The sequence below is a fragment of the Chionomys nivalis genome, chromosome 19, assembly GCF_950005125.1.
Source record: "Chionomys nivalis chromosome 19, mChiNiv1.1, whole genome shotgun sequence".
Taxonomy (NCBI): domain Eukaryota; kingdom Metazoa; phylum Chordata; class Mammalia; order Rodentia; family Cricetidae; genus Chionomys; species Chionomys nivalis.
The window spans coordinates 41,172,793-41,191,712 of record NC_080104.1 but is presented as its reverse complement, the minus strand read 5'-3'; the positions used below and the strand labels follow the sequence as shown (position 1 = coordinate 41,191,712).

At 52.1% G+C, this 18,920-nt stretch overlaps 1 protein-coding gene across 1 annotated transcript in view; it reads left to right on the top strand.

Moving 5' to 3' along the window:
• LOC130890399 (cadherin-23) overlaps positions 1–18,920 on the top strand; it is a 275,653-nt gene that overhangs the window by 221,261 nt on the left and 35,472 nt on the right. Inside the window, exons 16-22 of the mRNA XM_057794329.1 lie at positions 1,296–1,533; positions 3,648–3,753; positions 4,347–4,474; positions 9,979–10,051; positions 11,629–11,745; positions 16,960–17,072; positions 17,903–18,010. Of these exons, the coding sequence (XP_057650312.1) occupies positions 1,296–1,533; positions 3,648–3,753; positions 4,347–4,474; positions 9,979–10,051; positions 11,629–11,745; positions 16,960–17,072; positions 17,903–18,010 (883 nt within the window). The remainder of the gene's footprint in view (positions 1–1,295; positions 1,534–3,647; positions 3,754–4,346; positions 4,475–9,978; positions 10,052–11,628; positions 11,746–16,959; positions 17,073–17,902; positions 18,011–18,920) is intronic.

Genomic DNA, 18,920 nt, shown 5'->3' with positions numbered 1-18,920 from the left:
TACATGGCTTCTACCGCCAGGACACATGGCCACTACCAGGAGGGTGACTCTTGGCATACAGCAGCTCCAAGATGGACCTCTTGTCTCTGTGCTTCCCTGCACATGGCGGTAATGCAGTCCTTCATCTAGACCTGGTCTGCCTCTTGCCATCAGTTTATTAGAGGCCGGGAAGGCCTGCCAATCAAACATGTTCAAAAGGCCTAGTTGAAGCCACAGAGCAGGTCTGCTGCTGAGAATGAGCAGCCTAGGGCTGGGGTGACACCTCGGTCAGGAAGGTACTTACCATGAAAGTATGGGGATCTGAGTTTGATCCCCCTGGAACCCATTTAAAAAAGCTAGATATGTATGGTGGTACGTGCTTGTAATCCCAGAGGAGGCGGAGACAGGAGGATGCCCTGTGGGGCTCACAGACCAGATAGCCTGAGCTCTGGGTCAGTGAGAGAGAGACCCTGTCGGAAAAAAAACAAAGTGGAGCCCTTTCATGCACATGTGTAAATAAGTACACTTGCACACACACTATTATACATACACCCCCCCCCACACACACACAGAAAGAGAGAGAGAGAGAGAGAGAGAGAGAGAATAGTCACATACATTTGGAAACCCAACCAAGTGAGGCAGTCTGGCTGTGAGATAGCATTAACAGCCCACACAGTCTATGGATGATCAAGGAGAAACTGAAACTGGGACCCTATTAGGTGTCACTGGCATTGCTGGACACTGCAACAGAGGCCCCAACACTAGGTAGACGTATAGCAGTGGCTGGATGCACAGGGCAGCATCTCTCTCAGGAGCCCAGTGGTCATGGGGCCTGGTCATCCTGACTCTCTCCTCTCTTCCCATCTCTTCCCATCTCTGGACCCAGGGTTTCCCAAGCGCCCTTCCAGGCTTGAATGCTGGCAGCTGCTGGACAGGCAGAGCATACACATGGTCATGGTCCTGGCAGCACACATGGATTTATTTCTAAAGGGCACCCTTAAAGGCGATAGCTGGAGGGTTGGTCTCACTGGCCCTCATGATCCCCAGAACACTCCTACCAGCCTCTTCCCAAAGGCTTGAACCTTCCAGCAAATGACAGTATCAGCTCCAAAAGAGGACCCAGCACCCTTCTCCAACTATCAGACAGCAGAATTTGTGTCCCCAGTTCTCTATTATCTAAACACGCCCAGTGGGCAAAGCTCCTCCTCACAGAGAGGGGCCTGTCACCTAGTCCTTGGCCCCCACTGGAGCTTACCCACAACATGCTTTAATCCTGGCATCTTCTGCATCCTCTCCCTCCTCCCTCCCTGACACAGGTTCTCACTGGACAAGGACACGGGGCTCATCGTGCTCATAGCTCGGCTGGACTACGAACTTATCCAGCGCTTCACCTTGACTGTCATCGCCCGGGATGGAGGTGGTGAGGAGACCACAGGCCGGGTCCGAATCAATGTGCTAGATGTCAATGACAATGTGCCCACCTTCCAGAAGGATGCCTATGTGGGTGCCCTGAGGGAGAATGAGCCATCTGTCACGCAGCTGGTGCGGCTCAGGGTAAGACCCAGGAGCCCTGCGCTTGTTATCTCCTTCTGAGTTCTTGCAGGTGGTACCAGACTCCCATCTACATGCCTGGAGCTCCTCTGAGCATCACCTCCTGCCCCTAGAGACCCAGAAGGAATGCATTCAACGTGTTTGCCTCAACCCAGATGTCAGGCCATTTAGCCTAAAGACACTCCCAATGCCCCTTTTGAGGCCATAGGATGGGGTGTCAGTCCCATTGCAAGACCACCATTAGTGTGGTAAGATGGCTCAATAGAAAAGGGCCTGCCATCAAATATGAGGACCTGAGTTCAGTCCTGAATGTCCCTGTCAAAACTGACTCACACCTGTGATCCCAGTGCGGAGGAGGGGAGACAGGAAGATCCATGTTAGCTGATTGACAAGGTCCAATTTCAGTGAGAAAGACCCTCACTGGGAGGTGGTAGCACACGCCTTTAATTCCAGCATTCAGGAGGCAGAGGCAGGCGGATCTCTGTGAGTTTGAAGTCAACCTGGTCTACAGAGTGAGCCCCAGAACAGCCAGGGACAGAAAAACTCTGTCTGAAAAACACCAAGGGGATGGGTGGAGAGAGAGACTCTCTCCCAAAAGATAAGGCAAAAAACAGTGAAAAATGACACGTGATGTCAACCTCTGGCCTCCACACACACTCACACAGGTGCACATGTATCTGCACACATGTGCACACACATACTTGAGAATGTACACACACACATAAAGTAGCCACAGAAACCACAAAAGGAGAAGCAAGGGAGAGATGGGCAGGGAAGGCACAGCCTGTGGGGAGAGAGCGGGGCCCACCTGAAATGAGGTTCTGTTCTGCCTAAGTCCCCTGCAGCAAGTCCCTAACGCACAGCAGTGATCTCTAACCAGAGACTTCATGTCCCCTCACCGTTTCCCCATCCTCAGAACCAAAGTGATAGGACCCAGGCTCTCTCCTTGGAGCTTGTTTTTGAAACAAATGGCGATGAAGGCAAGGGTGGAGAGTAGGCATGGGTGCACAAAGGTATGAGCCACCTAGCCTGCCATGATTTCCCCAAAGACCCTGCCCTTCCCTTTGACTTGGCCCCAAGTACAGCCAGCACGCTGGAAAGCCCTGAAGGCTCTCTAAAGTCAGAGACACTCTAGAAAGAGGTCCCCACAGTCAAAGGAAGAAGGATCCCTGTCTCTTTCTGAATATTTGCTTCCCTTCTTACTTACAAGCAACAAGCGTTTAATAGGAACCGACCGTGTACCAAGCCAGGCATGCTGCTGCACTCAAGAGCCAGAGGGCCCTGCACACATAGGCCCATGAACTAATTGCAAGCAGCAATTATAAGAACTTATAGTGGGCATGAGGGCGCTAGCAGGATACCCAAGGACCCCAGTCTTGACCTGTTTTCTGTTGCTGGAGTGCAGTAGCAGAGGCTGCATACTTTATAAAGGAAGCAAAGTGCTGTGTGTGCCCATCAATTGGACCTCGGCTTAGGGCCCCTTGGCTCCCTCACAGTGTTGTAGACAGCATCGTGAGTGGATCAGGCAAGGAAGCTCACACAGCTAGATAGGAAGCAGGACAGATTCAAGGTCAGGCATGCTTTTTCTATAGTAACTTGATCTTGATCAGGGTCCCTTAAAAAAAAACATTAATTCATGCTGGTGGCAGAACCTCCAATGATATAACCACCTCCCACGAGGCCCCACCCCTCAAAGTTCCACTACCTGTTAATGCTACCCACCCTGAGGACCAAGCCATTAACACATGAACTTTTGGGGACAAACTGAATAGCAGTCGTAGCAGTCTTATCTCTGGGGGAGCCATCTATGATGTGAGGTGTTGGGGCTGGAACAGAGAATATGGGACATTGATATGCCAGGCATCCCCTGGAAGAGCCAGCTCCATTTTCCAGCCCACCTTTGTGCCCACAAGTGGAGAGAACAGGGTTTTTCCAGGAGCCAGAGAGTGGGTTCCTTTTGAGGAATAAGAAGGTCCCTGAGGTTCTGGGCCAGGAGGTGACCTGAGCTACACCATCCAAAGAAGAGCCAAGAGGAGCTGGGCTGCTTCTCCACCACGCTGTTCTGGCCCCACATCTTTGGTAAGCTCACTGGGCTGTTTCTGCCCCGTTCCTTCCAGGCAACAGATGAAGACTCCCCTCCCAACAACCAGATTACCTACAGCATCGTCAACGCATCCGCCTTCGGCAGCTACTTCGACATCAGTGTCTATGAAGGCTATGGAGGTGCGAGGGGGCAGGGTAAAGGGCCCAGCTGGGAAGAGGGGTGGTGGGCCCCTTGCAGTCATGGCCCCTTCAGGGGTGGGGGCACCCTACAACTCCCATACACCCTGCACTTTTCTGGAAGCTGCTGGGCCCCTGTGGCTGGAGTAGGATGTGGCCAGAGGTCATATCTCCCCAAAGCCAAGAGCTAGCGTACACCAGGCAGACCTTTCTCTGTGTCTTAGTTAGGCCCATGGCCAACCGTGCAGGTACAGCAGGAAGCCTGAGGTGACTAGAGTTCATGAGGAGGCACATTGGATGAACCTCACTGTCCCGTGGGCAGGTCTGTGTGACTACCTCCCAGGCTTTCACTGAGGGCCTAGTCTCCATCTAAAGAAATGGAAAATGGTGGCGGACTCTTCCCCAGCAGCCATGTTCTATGGCGTCCAGAGGAATGATGGCAAAGTTGTCTAGTTACACAATAGTGACCTGTTGGTGTGCGCAGCACAGCGTAGCGCTGGCAGTCACTAAATCAAGGAAGGTCCAGGACCCAAGGGGAGCTCTGCACCCAGGCAGCTGGACTCTGCTTGCTAACGCCCTTGTTCCTGCTGTTCCAGTGATCAGCGTGAGCCGCCCACTGGATTACGAGCAGATACCCAATGGACTGATATACCTAACAGTCATGGCCAAGGATGCTGGCAGCCCGCCTCTCTACAGCACTGTCCCTGTCACCATTGAGGTGTTTGTAAGTATCCAGGGACACTGGCCTTTCATTTCCAGGGTGAGGGGTGGTGAATGCTTCTTGGAGTTGTCATCTCTGCCTGGTGGGAAAGGACTGTGTCCCCACAGTTGCAACTGTCCTAAATCCTGCTCCCAGCACATTGTGCCATTGCTTCAGCTGCAGAGGCACCTGCGCGCATGGCCAGAGAGACCCAGGGCTCTGGAGCTCAGTGAGAGATAAATGCATTGGCTCCGCGTGAAGCCTTGTGATCCATTCTGGAAAGCAAGGCTGGGGAGACAAAGGGGGATGGTGGAGGACCCCTTCCTCAGAAGCCACATTCCATGAAGTCCAAGAGAATGATGGGAAGGTCGCTGTTCCTCTTCCCTGTCCCTCTTTGTCCCTCTCTTCCTTTATCCCTCCTCTCTCTCTCTCTCTGGTTCTCTGGATATAGAAAGGGGCCTGAGCGCAATCCGCCGCCTGTCTGACATGAATATCAAACACACCTCAGCGCTTTCCTGTCTGAAATTATCAGCGCCTGAATCCATCTCTGCACTGGCTCATTTGCCATGTGCCGCTCCCCCGGCCACGCTAGGGACACAGCATGGCCTGACAGCAGGGCCCACAGGTCTTCTCCTGGGACCCCACCCCCCCAACACACACCTGAGCACGCACTGGCCTGGTCCCTCCCTGTTTGCAACAGAGGGTGGGTGAACGTGGGTGGGATTGCTAGTGCTCTGGAGAATTCAATCAGGCTATCAGTTGGGACATACCGGGTGGAGGGTGCGTGGAACACCAGCTCAGAAAGCTCCCCACAGCCGGCTTGCAACTGACCTTCCTGTCACAGCCAGCTCCAGGCAGCCTCTGGGGCAGCCTCACACCAGCCCTTTAATCAGCCTGAGGCTGGGACCAGCTTCCTAGCAGACAAGTCTCGTCAGGACAGGAGACGCTACTTCCTGACTGACCAGGGTGGAGTTGAGGTGATGAGAACTCTCAGTGGTGCATGAGAAATCTCCCCGGGGGCAGGCACATGGGAGCAGGATGCTGGGGTGACTGGGAAGGGGGTCTATGCAGAGATAGGGACAGCTCAGGGGCCTTCAGAGGGTCAGGATTTTACCTCAGAGAATGGCAAAGGAGAAGTGGGGTCTCGTGGGAGTCCTATAACACTGGCTTATCTTGAACCCACAACCTTCTGCCTTAACCCAACAGGGTAGCACCAAAGAGCCAGAATGTGCCCCAGTAGTGATGACCCTGTCTAGTGCTCATCACATGACCTGACCCTGACCATGCCTCTCAGCCTAGCCTTGTTTCCCATCTTGATCATAATCACCAACCTGGCCCTCCTCAGAGTCATACATTGACCCACATTGACCTTTGACCCACCCAGGCTTCTCTCCCACTCACCACCCCCTGCTGGGCATTCTGTCTGCATCTGAGGCACATGAAGCCTGGGGAACGGAAGGGAGTGACAGATACTGGGGCCACATCCCCAAGTGACATGGAATGACGGAGAAGCACAGCTCTTCCTGAGGGTGTGGGACTGATAACCTGCCTCCGCTACCCACTGTGTGTTCTGGGCTTGTTGCCGCTCCGCTTTCTCATCCGTACATGGGGACAATCATGGTGCCTGTCTCTGTGTTACCACGAGATGGGCTTGAGACCACACAGGCAACCCCTGGCATGTTGCCCATCATCACAGATGGCAGGACGGACACTTGTCCTGCCGACAGCAGAATGCCCAGCCTGCCCTGGAGAGTAGGGGCATGCTGAGCAGGACCCTCTAGGCTTTGGGACAGGGAGCTAGGAGGGGTAAGGATGGCAGTTTTGTTCTGCTGCTTTGATAAAACAAAAGGAAGCCTTCCTGGGGAGGAAAGGGTTTATCTGGCTTACACTTCCAGGTCACAGTCCATCACTGAGAGGAAGTCAAGGCAGGAAATTATGCAGAAACTATGAAGGCGCACTGCATGTTAGCTTGTCCTCTGGCTCACTTAAGGATCATGCTCAGCTAGCTTCCTCTCTCTCTCTCTCTCTCTCTCTCTCTCTCTCTCTCTCTCTCTCTCTCTCTCTCTCTCTGTCTGATTTTTCAAGACAGGGTTTCCCTGTGTAACAGTCCTGGTGTTCCTGGTACTCACTCTGTAGCCCAGGCTGGCCTCGATCTCACAGAGATCTCTCTGCCTCTGCCTCATAAGTTTCCAGGACTAAAGGCATGTGCCACCACTGCCAGGCCTTCGCTAGCTTTTTTTATACAGCCCAGGCCCACCTGCCTAGGGCTGGTGCCACCCACAATCAGCTGGGTCATCTCCATATCAACCGTGGTTCAAGACAGTCCCTCTGACAGGGCCACAGGCTGGTCTCTTGACTGAGACTCAATCAGATGACTCCAGGCTGTGCCAAGTTGACATTTGACACTCACTAGAACAAGGGGGGTTAGGAAGGCAGGTTAAAGAGGTAGGCACAGTGAAAAGTGAACTGCCCCCAGGCTCCACTATGGAGCCAAGGCTTCCTGACGCACAGTTTCTTCTAGGCCCTTGGCAGAGGAAGCCGAGGAAAGAAGTGGAGAGAAATGCCCCTGCTTCCTTATGCTTACCGGTGACCGAGCTGGAATTGAACCCCTGTACCTGTGGAACATCTGACTGACATTTTTTCTCTCCATAGTCACAGGCTGGGAAGATTAAGGCATCCTCATCCACATGTGACTGAGCCCAGTACTTTTCAGAGACCCCACCTCTACCCCGTGAATAGGATTAACTGAGCCAGTGGTGTCTTATCAAATAAAGTGTGGTTCTTAGAGCTCATGCCTATAACCTGAAAAGCTGAGGCAGGAGGATAGTCATGAGTTCAAGATCAGCCTGCGCTACAGAGTCGATTCCAGGCTAGCCTGGGGCTATAAATTGATACCCTATCTCAATAAACCAAAATAGAGTAACCAAAGCGCAGTTCTCACCTAGTGGTCCTGATGAGGGCCAAAATTCTGCCCTCTTGTGACCCCCTGCTGGGGTGGACTGTGGACTGTTGCTGCTTCCTGTTAAGGGGCCACACTGGGCATCACCTGGCTAACCCAGACTCTACTCTGCTGTCTGAGACTCATTGAAGAGACCTGACATGGCCTCTTCTCTTCTTGCCTCAGCCCCTCCTGGGGACCAGAGCAAACAGGAAGTAGAAGGCCAAGAACTGGGCTAGCCTTTTTCCATGTTGAAATGAAAGTTTGAGTAACAGCCTTCCTGCCCCAATCCCAGGCAGGAGACACTCCATGTTGGGGGTGAGAGCAAGCTCCACCACTCTCCATTAGGCAAGCTAGTGAGCCCCAACTGAACAGAGGGGCCCCCTCTTTCACATCCCCCTGGTACTGTCAGCAGAGCCCTCAGGGGTCTGCACTTCCCTTGAGTCTACCCCAGCCATCTGACAGCGGGAGCAGCCGACAACAAAGACAGGTGCCCCCATGGCTCTGAGAGAATGGGCTCTGGCTCCCAGGCAGGGCGTTTGGACAGCGTAGTCACTCGTGTCTAAGGACCACACTTGAAAAGGTCACCGCCTTCGGCTAGATTTTGCACGTGGGTGATTCTTAAGTAGCTGTCACTCTGCTAAGCTGCCTCCTCCCTTGGCCAAAAGGATTTTCTCTTGTCTGAAAAAAAAAAATAACCGAAACAGCTTTCATTGAATAATTGGCGGAGGTCTTCCCACACAGACTGGCACGGGGAGAGGCGATGGAACACCTTCAGGCTTGGGCAAGGAGGGGCAGGTGAGAGGAGCCAGGTGATTCCTTCTCGTCTGCTGCTTGTTGGTTTTTAATAAAGAAGTCAAACTCGGTTTGTAGATTTCCCATTAGGGGACAATAAGCTTTTATAGAGGGAGCCACTGAATTAGAACTAATAGCGAGCGCAGCGCCAGAATCCGGGGAAATATCACCGCTAATAAGTTTCTGCCTCGTGCTCTGTCGCTGACATTCTCGGCATTGCTCAATGCAGCCGAGCAGAAGTCTCAATGTATGTGTGCACCCAAAGCTCTTGAGCCCTCGCCAGGAGCCTGGGTGAGTCCCAAGTGGCCTGTGGGGACACTGGATGTCAGGAGAGCCTTGAGACACCCAGTTTTTTTGGGAAGAGAGTGAACCTGTATGCAGGACAGAGTAGTAAACGGATTTGGGAGACATTGAGTTCCCATTGATTCTGGGAACTCACCATGCAGCAGGCTGAGGTTGTCTATAGTCCCAAGGAGAGGAGAGCCAGGCAGCTTTGTCCCATCCCTCCCTGGCTTGCTCATGCAGAAGGAATTGTAGCAAAAGAGTTCAGAAAGAGTCCCCATACCTCCCTCCCCATTCCCTGAGCTCTGAGGATCTAGTCGTGGGACCCACTGAACATTGCGATGGGGGCGGTGGAGTGGGAGAGGGGCACTCAGCCAGTTCCTGAGTTTCTCGCTGCTCTGTTGAGCTGAGGAGGGAAGCATGGAGCCAAGGGAGCTAGGCAGTCTTCAGTGAAGAGGGCAACTGGGAGGAATTCTTGGTGAGCGATTGCAGAAGTAGCTGGCTATGGTGAGAGTCTCAAAGGCAGGAAGGCTCGCTCCTCTGATGGAAGAGTTTAGCTGGTGGAGGAGCTGTGGGCTGCACCTGGCTCTGGTTCCCACCACAGCAGGGCTCATCCCTACCTGGTCCAGCCCCACAGCCAGGCTTCCACCCCCATCCCTAGCCACTACAGGGTGGGCCAGAGGAAGACATGCTCCAGAACTGGCAGGTGCCAGGCTGCAGGCCAGGTGGGGACAGAGGGTGAGAAACTGGTGTTCATGTGTGATCGGGGTGTCTGTCTAACCCCATTTACAGCCAGTCCAGGGCTGGAGCCTTGACTCTGGGAATAGCCTCAACACTGCCCACCCCTGCACACTTTAGCGTCTTTGGTGTAGACGTGCCTTTCCCCTCACTTTTTAATTTAAATTTTTTATGTGAATGGGTGTGTTGCCTGCATGAATGTCTATGTACCACATGTGTGCCTAGTGCCTACAGAGGTCAGGAAAAGACATCAGCTTTGCTGGAACAGAAGTTATAGATAGTTGTGATGCTGGGATTGAAGCTGGATCTTCTGGAAGAGTAGCCAGTGCTCTTAACCACTGAACCATCTCTCCCACCCTTTCCCTTCATCTTAGCAGAATTTCTAGACCCTTTCTCTATGTCTTGACTCACCTGGGAGGGAGGGTCAAGTGGACGCTGCATGGGAGCATGGGGACTCGGCTTCTGGAGCAAGCTTGGAGTGCAGCTGGAAGGCGGGAGACTGGGAGCTGTGGGCAAGCTGACTGCTGTCTTATTTAGTACCTGTCTCTGGATCCCATACTATTCCTTCCCAACCCTAGCATGTTGTCTGATTTGCTTCAACATGACCTTCCAGAGGGACTGCTGGCCTTCACAATCTCTAGCCACTGGTGACACATAGAGGCCAGAGGCCCACAGGGCCAGCCAGCCCAAACAGACCCCTTGGTTCCCACTTTGGACAGTTGGCCAGGTACCTCCGAGATACACTGATTGATTGATCTGTGTGCTTCCCTTCCAGGATGAGAATGACAACCCCCCTACCTTCAGCAAGCCTGCCTACTTCGTTTCCGTGGTGGAGAACATCATGGCAGGTATAGCTGGGGCCAGGGCAGAAAGCCCGTAAACAGGCGGCTGCAGCCTTGGTACATGCGTTTGCGAGACCTACAGCCTTGTCAACTTCCCAGGCCTCTATGACAAATCAGGGCTGTCTTTGGGGATGTCTGGTTATTGCTACTACTGTGTGCAGAGCCTCCACTGGGCACTGGGTCGTGTTTACCTGCAGCCGGTTTAGTGGGACGAGAATAACAGATGATTAATTATACAGTCTTGATGAAAGAATCTGAGTTCGGAAACTTGGTACCATGAGGCAGGTCCCAGGAGCCATGACTTTTGGTGGGGTGATTTTGAGGGGTGGCCTTGAAGGATTTTCTATATGAGCCTAAGAATGGAAGACCCAGCGTGAGCCAGCACCACAAGCTCCATGTGTGGGTTCCTTTCCTTGGGGGGCAGGCTGACAGCTTCTCCTTCCCCTCCAAGTGTGCTCTCCTCGGGGGACCTGCATACCACAGAGATTTCTGAGCAGCCATGTAGAGGAGGGGATGTCCTGAGTATCCAGGACAGCTGAACTTAGAGCCAGTTGAAATCAATACAGCTGGAGCTGGGGGTGCCTTTCCATGTATCGGGATCTAAGCAGAGCCTCCAGGTATCTCTCTAGTGTCTGAGGATGAGTGAGCTGGGTGGCAGGCTGTGCCTACCCACATTCCTGTATCCAGCATCCCCTAAAGATTATCCCTGCTAAAAGCCAGGAGGATAAAGCCCTATCCTCCTGGGCATTCGGCAAAGGTCTTTGAATATGACGCCAACTCTCTTCCTAACTCCATGTCCCTGGAACCAAAGAGCACACCTGAAGCCCTGGCCTCTGGGAAGGGGTCTGACTTATCCATCCTCTTCATGAAGACTTCTAGTCCTAGCTGCCACCAGTACCAGGCACCTGTATACATCTTTCAGGGAGCCTTCCCAGAAGCCCCACAGGCAGACCCCTGTTGGATTATCTGCAGAGGAAGTGACTGAGGGACTCTGGAGGCCACGGAGGTTTTACCCAACCTCTGACTGCTCCCAAGAGCAGGAGGGTGCTGCAGCCCAGAGCCTAGATGAGCATACCCTTAGGACAAGTCACTTGTGGGGGTCTGGCCAGGACTATGGGGATAGTCAACCCCTCTCTAAACCCAGGATCCTAGGTGGATGGAAAGGGAGTGAAAGGCAAAGACCTTCACTGGACATTAACGAGAAAATATAGTCTTGTATAAATTCTGCTATGAATAAGATTTTTAAAAAGGACAAAAATTGGGTATAGTAAACGTAGAATAATTTAATTGGGCACTTGGTTTCTTTGAAAGCTGGTAGATCTGGGTCGGCTTGATCCACAGGACAGCTGGGCAAGGTCAGGAAGCAGCTTGAGCTGTTGGAGGCTGGGCCATGTGTCTGGGGGAGGAGAGGACCCTATCCCAGAACCCATCTCACCTCTGTGGAGACCTGAGTCCACTCAGCCCTGGGACACCCATCTATATGCTCTCCAGTTCCTTGAGGCTTGGCCCCTAGAAGGTCTGGAATGTGACTCCAGGGATTGGGGGTCAGAAGAGCAACCTCCTACCTCTTTGTCTTCCTAAAGGAGCCACAGTGCTGTTCCTAAATGCCACGGACCTGGACCGCTCACGGGAGTACGGGCAGGAATCCATCATCTACTCACTGGAAGGGTCCTCGCAGTTCCGCATCAATGCCCGCTCTGGTGAGTACCGCCCCCCACCCCAGACCTGCTGCTCTGTGCTGCCAGGCTGCCCTTTCTGGGCCAGCCAGGGACCACAGTCTCTTCCCATGCTGCTAAGAACAAATGGGCTTTGATTTTACCTCTGAAATATTCACTTCGGTGTTAATCACCCATCTTACCCAATGTATTGTCACCACAAACATGTCCACCAAACCTTGCCTCACAAGGGTAAAGAGTGTCTAAAGTTGCTTGTTTTCCAAATAGCTGACACACGCCACTCTTCAGGGACATGTGCTATCCCCAAGTATCCTCTGTGTTGGCTGCCCACTTGGGTCTTAAACCTGGGCTCCTCTTCATATGCTCCAGTGTCACCTTTGAGCTTTTGTGTGCACTAGATGGTTAGTATAATGAGCACACCCAAAATCAGCCTGTAGAAGTACAGGGCAAAATCACTGCTGTTGTTTTCTTTTGTATATTCATCTGGGGCTCCCTTTTGTAGCTCCCTGTTCATCCTGGGTGACTCTAAGACTCTTTGTACAACTCTCACTAACTTCCTCTCCTCCTTGAAGCTCAGAGGGGAAGTAGGTGAAAAAGGCAAGAGCCCAGGCTGTTCAGCCATGCCTAGGGAGAATTGGGGGCCCCTTGTACTCATTTGGAACGTGCTGAGATATAGGAAGAATAAAGTTTGGTCATCTTGGGGTCCAGGTCATCTGCATGGGCATGCAGATCACTTTCTCCTAGGGGCTCATTTCTGTAAGTTTAAGGGAACTCCAGATGCCAACCGGTTTATCCCAGACTCGCAGGGACTCAGAACAGTGGGAACATACCACATTGTGGGTAGATGTTCAGTGGATAGCCTTTCACATGACAATTCTAAACCCAGGTTCCTTCCATGTTGTGGCTCCAAGTTCACTGAAAAATGAGAAAACATACAAGGGACATTGTCCAAGGTGACTCTGACAGGCTAGGCCCTAAAGATGAATCTGTCATCCTCACACACAAGCAGGCAGGGGAAACCTCACTGCTAGAAAGCCTGGGAGCAGAGTCCCTGCCTAGTGGTCACCGTTCAGCAACAGGTTACCCTGTGTATAGAGCAAGAACTCCAGGGCTATTGCCATCCCTGCCACAGGTAGTCAGTAGCCCAGCAGGACCTTCTGTTGTTCATGACTCCTGGATCAAGGTTGGCCTTACAACTCCTCTGTGCCCTTATTCTCAAAGCTCTGGGAGCAGATGGCTGGTGTTGCTATGTACAGGAACAAGGACAGGAGTCACCTGAGTCTCTCCTTCCACCCTGGGCCTTCCTCCTACTCCCAGAACACCTTCCTTGGCAAACCACATTTCTAGAAGCAACAGTCATGCCTCAGAATCTGCACAGGGTGGGTTTCACAAATCCCAGGGACAGCAAAGTGTTGCCCTCCATCAGGGAAAAATGGTACAGGTTTGCATACAGCCCACACATACCCTCAGCACCCTTAAGTCATCTCAGTCACTAAGAACACCACATATGATGTATGTGCTGTGTAAAAAGCCAGCACAGGGCTGGGGCGATGTCATCATGGTGAAGCGCTTGCTGTGCCATGTGAGAATGTAGGTTCACATCCCCAGAACCAGATGCGGTAACGTGTGTCTGTAGACTTAGTGCTCCTGCTTGGAGATTGTAGGCAAAGACTGGAAAATGTAGTTTATGGACGAGCCAGCCTGGGCTACACAGCGGCAAACTAGAGGTCTTATCTCAAACAAGGTAGCAAGTCAGGACTGACACCCAAAGTTGCTCTCTCCACAAGTTTGTGGTGGGACATGCACAACTGCATTTGAGTGTGTGTGTGTGTGTGTGTGTGTGTGTGTGAGCGCGCGCACACACACACACACACACACACGACTGTCCCAGAGCTAGAGATACCTCAGTTGGCAGAGTGCCTGCCTACTACACATGAAGCCATGGATTCCATTCCAGGTGGGGTGGCACGGGCCTGTAATCTAGCACTCAGGAGGTAGAGGCAGGAAGGTCAGAGTTCAAAGTCATCCTCAGCTACATAGCAAGCCCCAGGCACCCTAGCCACATGAGGCCTCCATTCACAAAACAAACAAGCAAGCAAACTGTGACACCATATTGTATGAGGAATAGTGGCAAGAAAAAAAGAATCCCTACATGCTTGATCCAGACGTGATCTTTAAAGTATTTTTGATCCACAGAGAGTTTAATCTGCAGATATGGAACCTACAGATGGTATCTCAGCACCGTTTAATTTTTTTATTGATTTTATTGAGCTCTACATTTTTCTCTGCTCTCCTCCCTTCCTCTCCCCTCCCCTTCTATCCTCTCCCATGATCCCCATGCTCCCAATTTACTCAGGAGATCTTGACTTTTTCTACTTCCCGTGTAGATTAGATCCATGTATGTCTCTCTTAGGGTCCTCATTGTTGTCTAGGTTCTCTGGGGTTGTGATCAGCACCATTTATTAACCAACTGTCCAGCACGAGCTCATTTCTCTTCCAGTGTCACCCCCAAATTTTCCAGATGAGGAAACTGAGGTAGAGCCTAGCTAAAAATTGGACTGAGGTCTCTCAGCGCTTGACCAGCTGACCCCAGAGCTCAAATGTTAACTTTTGGGATCCATAGAGCTGTATTTGAACTATATCTTGCCACCCATCTACAACCCGCTGCAGGTTGGAGACTCCAGCTCCACCCTAGGGCCTATGGTGAGGACCCTGACGTTTTCTGCTGCCTTAGCATGTGCTCTCCCCAAAGATGGAAACGTTTTCCCCCTGAGGTTCTTGGTCATATTAGTCAGGCCTGCTACACAGTGGTGGCATTAATTGAGTCTAATTTCCCAGATGTGAAAGGCCATCTATCATGAATACAAGTTCATATTTAAAACTTTGTACAGATTAAATTGTTCCTAGCCCTACCCGTTCATTAACTGATACCACCCAGTGAGGAGCGTGGCTCTCTTGGCAGACCTTAGCCAGTCTATGGTCTATGGCTATGGCACCTTCGTTGCCTTGTCCTCCAACCCTGGCTCCCTGCTCAACCCAGGACAGGTGACTGTGTCAGGGAGGGAAATAGCAGTATGAGGGGAGCCTTGTGGAACCAGCTATCCCAATGCCCTTGTTTTATGAAAGAAGGAAACCAAGCACAGAGATGTTAAGTAGCTTGCTCCATGTCACACAGCTCAGACAATGGGAACAAAAAGATGGGTACCACGTAAATCCCCACCTGCCTTCGGAAACTCTTTCAGTCTATTGCATCAGTTCTCAACCTGTGAGTCGTGACCCCTTCGGAGGTCAAGTATCAGATACCCTCCATATTAGAAATTTTCATTGCAATTCATAGCAGTAGCAAAATTACAGTTATGAAGTAGCAACTAAATAATTTTATGGTTGGGGGTCACCACAATATGAGGAACCGTATTAAAGGGTCGCAGCATCAGGAAGGCTGAGAACCACTGGTCTTACCGGAAGGAAATGATCAGTTTCTAAACAGTAGGAGTTTCACCTCTGGTTCCTTTTGAACCACTGAACCTGGGAACCTAGAGCTCATTGCCTCAGCCACCCTGACTGGCCAGTGAGCTCCCAGGATCCTCCTGTCTCTGCCTTCCCCAAAGCCTTGGGGTTCCAAAGACATGCTGCCATGCCAGGCTTTAACATGGGTCCTGGGGATTAAACTTGGGTTGTCAGACTTGCGCGGCAGTTACTTCACCGATGGAGCCATTCCCTAGCCCTACCCTCTGTCTTTGCAACAGCTCTGACCTGAAGGCGGAAGGCATTTGAGTGCCTTCTGACAGATGAGAAAGAAACTGAGTCTCAAAGAGGTTCAGTCTCCTCCTCGGGGACACCCATCCCAGGAAGGCTCTAAGAAAATTCAAATCTGGGTCTTTGTTCTCAAAGTAGATGCCATCCCCTGCAGCTGGGGCATGGCCAGGTCCTAGTGATGTGCTCGGATCTGCTGGTTCACAGCTGCTCCGAGAATGCCATAGTCAAGGCCATGGAGTTAGTGACTTGGTATGGCCCTGAGGGGAGTATTTATACCACTGAAATCAATAAGTGGCTTCTGTTTTCTTTTGAGGAGCTGTTTGTCAAACACTTGCTGGTATACAATTACCAACAGGCTAGGAGATAGACAACTCAGTTGGTCAAGTGCTTGTCACACAGCGGGAGGACCAGAGTTCAATCCCCAGAACCGACATAAAAATGCCAGGCATGGTGCCATGTGCTTGTCATCCCAGCGCTGTGGGGACAGAGACAAATGGATCCTCGGGCATCACTAGCCACCCAGCCTAGTCTAATCACTTAGTCCCGTGTCTCTGTGGGAGGTCCTGCTTCTAAAACCAAGATGGACGGGGATGCAGCATTCAAGGCTGTCATTTAGTACCTTCACCATGAAAACACACACATATGTACGTCCACACCAAAAGAAAATAAAAGGCTACCAAGGTGGCATCGGAATCCCAGTGATGCTGGAAAACAAAGAAAGGCCAAAAGCAACTGACCGAAATTATAGTTTATTTTGAATGGGTCTGTTAATAACTTGTTTGCACACTATTAAAAAAAATACAGATGATATTATTAGACCATGGGTAGGGTAACTGGGAAAGTATATTATGACTGTTAACTCAGAACCCTGTTGGCTTGCACACTGTAGGTTTGCATGCCCACTCCTGAGCCTCGAGCTAAACCACGTGTGACCTCCAGCCTGGGCATCTCCCTCCTGCCACTGGTCCCGGTGGCTTTACCCCTAGCTAGAGCCTGGAGCTCTTCTGGGCTTTTCATGACATTGGTTAAATGACCCCCACAATGGCCCTGCTGTAAAATTGTCCTGTCATAGTTTCCTTCCAGGCAGGTGTGGAAACTGAGGCACAGGAGACTGAAGTGACGAGACGAACTGATAAAGCCAGAAAAAATTAACGTCAAACCTAAGGCACAGGTGTCCTGTGAATGAGTCTGGGCCTAAGTGGCCCTCCTACTCTGTGAGGCCCTGCCCCACACCTGCAGAGCTGCCCCATTACGGGGTACTGTTGCCCGGCTCTTGGGTCCCCTCTAAAACATAAGTGTCTGCCCTCTCAAGCACACAGATGGGCCCACTGCAGTTGCAGAGGCCATGGCCACCATAACTGTGGCCAGCTGCAGCTTGCAAGTATATCTCCATGTCTACTTCCTTCTCGCTGTCCCCCAACACCCAACACCCTCCACCCACACCTACACAGCATGTCACTCATCTCCCTCTCTGTCCAATAGGAGAAATCACCACCACATCTCTGCTGGACCGAGAGACCAAATCTGAATACATCCTCATTGTGCGGGCTGTGGATGGGGGCGTGGGCCACAACCAGAAAACTGGCATTGCCACCGTGAGTACTTCCCTCCCCTGCTGGCCAGGACCTTCCTCCCTGCTCGCCTTCAGGTTGCCTCAGGCCTCTGCATACCATGCCACTCACTAGCCCTCAGGGGAGGCCCAGAAGCCCATCAAGGTCTCCACACTACAAATGATCCTCAAGGAGGAGGGAGAAATTTGGCAGGGTGTTGAGGGCTAAGTGAGTTCCTGGTGACAGAAGAGATGATGGAGAAAGTGAGGGGTACAGGGGGCCCCTAGGAGAGGAAGAATGGCAGTGGTGACCCATTGCTCTAGCCACATCTTCCCCACTTCCTCATGCCTGCCTTGGGCTTGTCCTGGAAGGCCCCTCTCCTCACCTTGCTCCATGGTCCTCACCCACACTGGGAAGCTGCCCCATTCTTGCCCGGCCAGAGGATCTGGGTTCGCGTTGGCATCACTTGGTTGGAGCTGTTAAAGCAAGCCCCGCCATGTGCACTTCTGTAGAGGCCAGCCCTGCTCATAGGAATCCCAGTCCAGCCCCTAAATAATTTACTGGTGGCACGTAAGCACAGAAATACCTTGGTTTGTGGCTGAGACTGGGGGGCTCAAGGGATTCCCTCAGATCCCCCAACTGGGTGTCACCTTCATTGAGACCAGGTGGGTGAATTCATTCTCTGCCCCATCGTGGGACAGCACCTAAGCCTCCTCCTCAGGCAGAGACCTAGGTCCACTTTGTCCCTGACAATCTAGGCTCTCCTTGAAACCCCCAGAATGACAGAGCTATTAGAACTAAGACCCTTGAGTGCCCAAACCCTGCCCTTGCCCTCGTTGGCCTCAGCGGACCACAGCACTCCCTGTGACCCACAGGTGAACGTCACCCTCCTGGACATCAATGACAACCACCCTACCTGGAAGGATGCTCCCTACCACATCAACCTGGTGGAGATGACCCCTCCGGACTCTGACGTGACCACGGTAAGGAGAGACATAGCATGCGCCAGGATGGATGCATTCTTACCGTGATCCCCTGGCCTGCCACAGGGACTCCTGAGCTTGGGGTTTCATTCTGGGCCAGCCCATGTCCTTTATTATTGAGTCGCTGCAGCCATTGGCCTGGTTAGCTCTGGCCCTTGTCAGCTCCCAGGGCTGCCTCAGCAAGGGGTTGAAGCTCACCCCAGGGATCCTCTGGCAGAGGATGCCAGGCATTCACCTGTCTGTCCTATGTATAGCTGCTGTGTTCAGCATATGACTTAAAGTGAGAAAAGGTAACATAGCCAGAGACACTGGGCCCCAGAATAGAATCTGGTTTGCAAGAGCAGCTGAAGACTGGCAGAGCCTATGCCCCTCCCCCACCGCTTGCTCTACCCAACACTCAGATTCACAGTTGTAAGCCTTTCTTCCCTCTACCTCTGAACCCCATTTAACCTCATCTAAGAAGGCTGGTCCCCAAATGTCTAACCAGCTGCCACCCAGCCAGTCCTTCGTCGGACATGAATTCTGACAGTTTTCTCGGTAGCTCTGTTGATTAAACACCTGTCCCATCCTACACGACCCCAAGGGTGCCTCATGAATTCTCTCTCATCTTTGTGATACCTTCCCCTGGCAGAAGGACTGAGAGCTCAAAGCCCTAGAGCTAGTAAGAGATGGTGCCGGGACTTGAACTCAAGCCTGAAGGCTTTTCCATAAGGACTTAGAAACTACCTGGCCCAGCCCCTGTCCTTGTGTGGGCTCACAGAGGCCCAGGTCCTGAAGAACTGGAGAGCCAGGTAGACTGGGGCAGGATCAGTAACCTTCTCATCAGGTTCTGAGATCCTACCCAACTATACGCAGGCGCCCTGGGGCCCTGGCTCACTCTTCAGTGTTCAACCCCCTCCCTAGCTAGAGC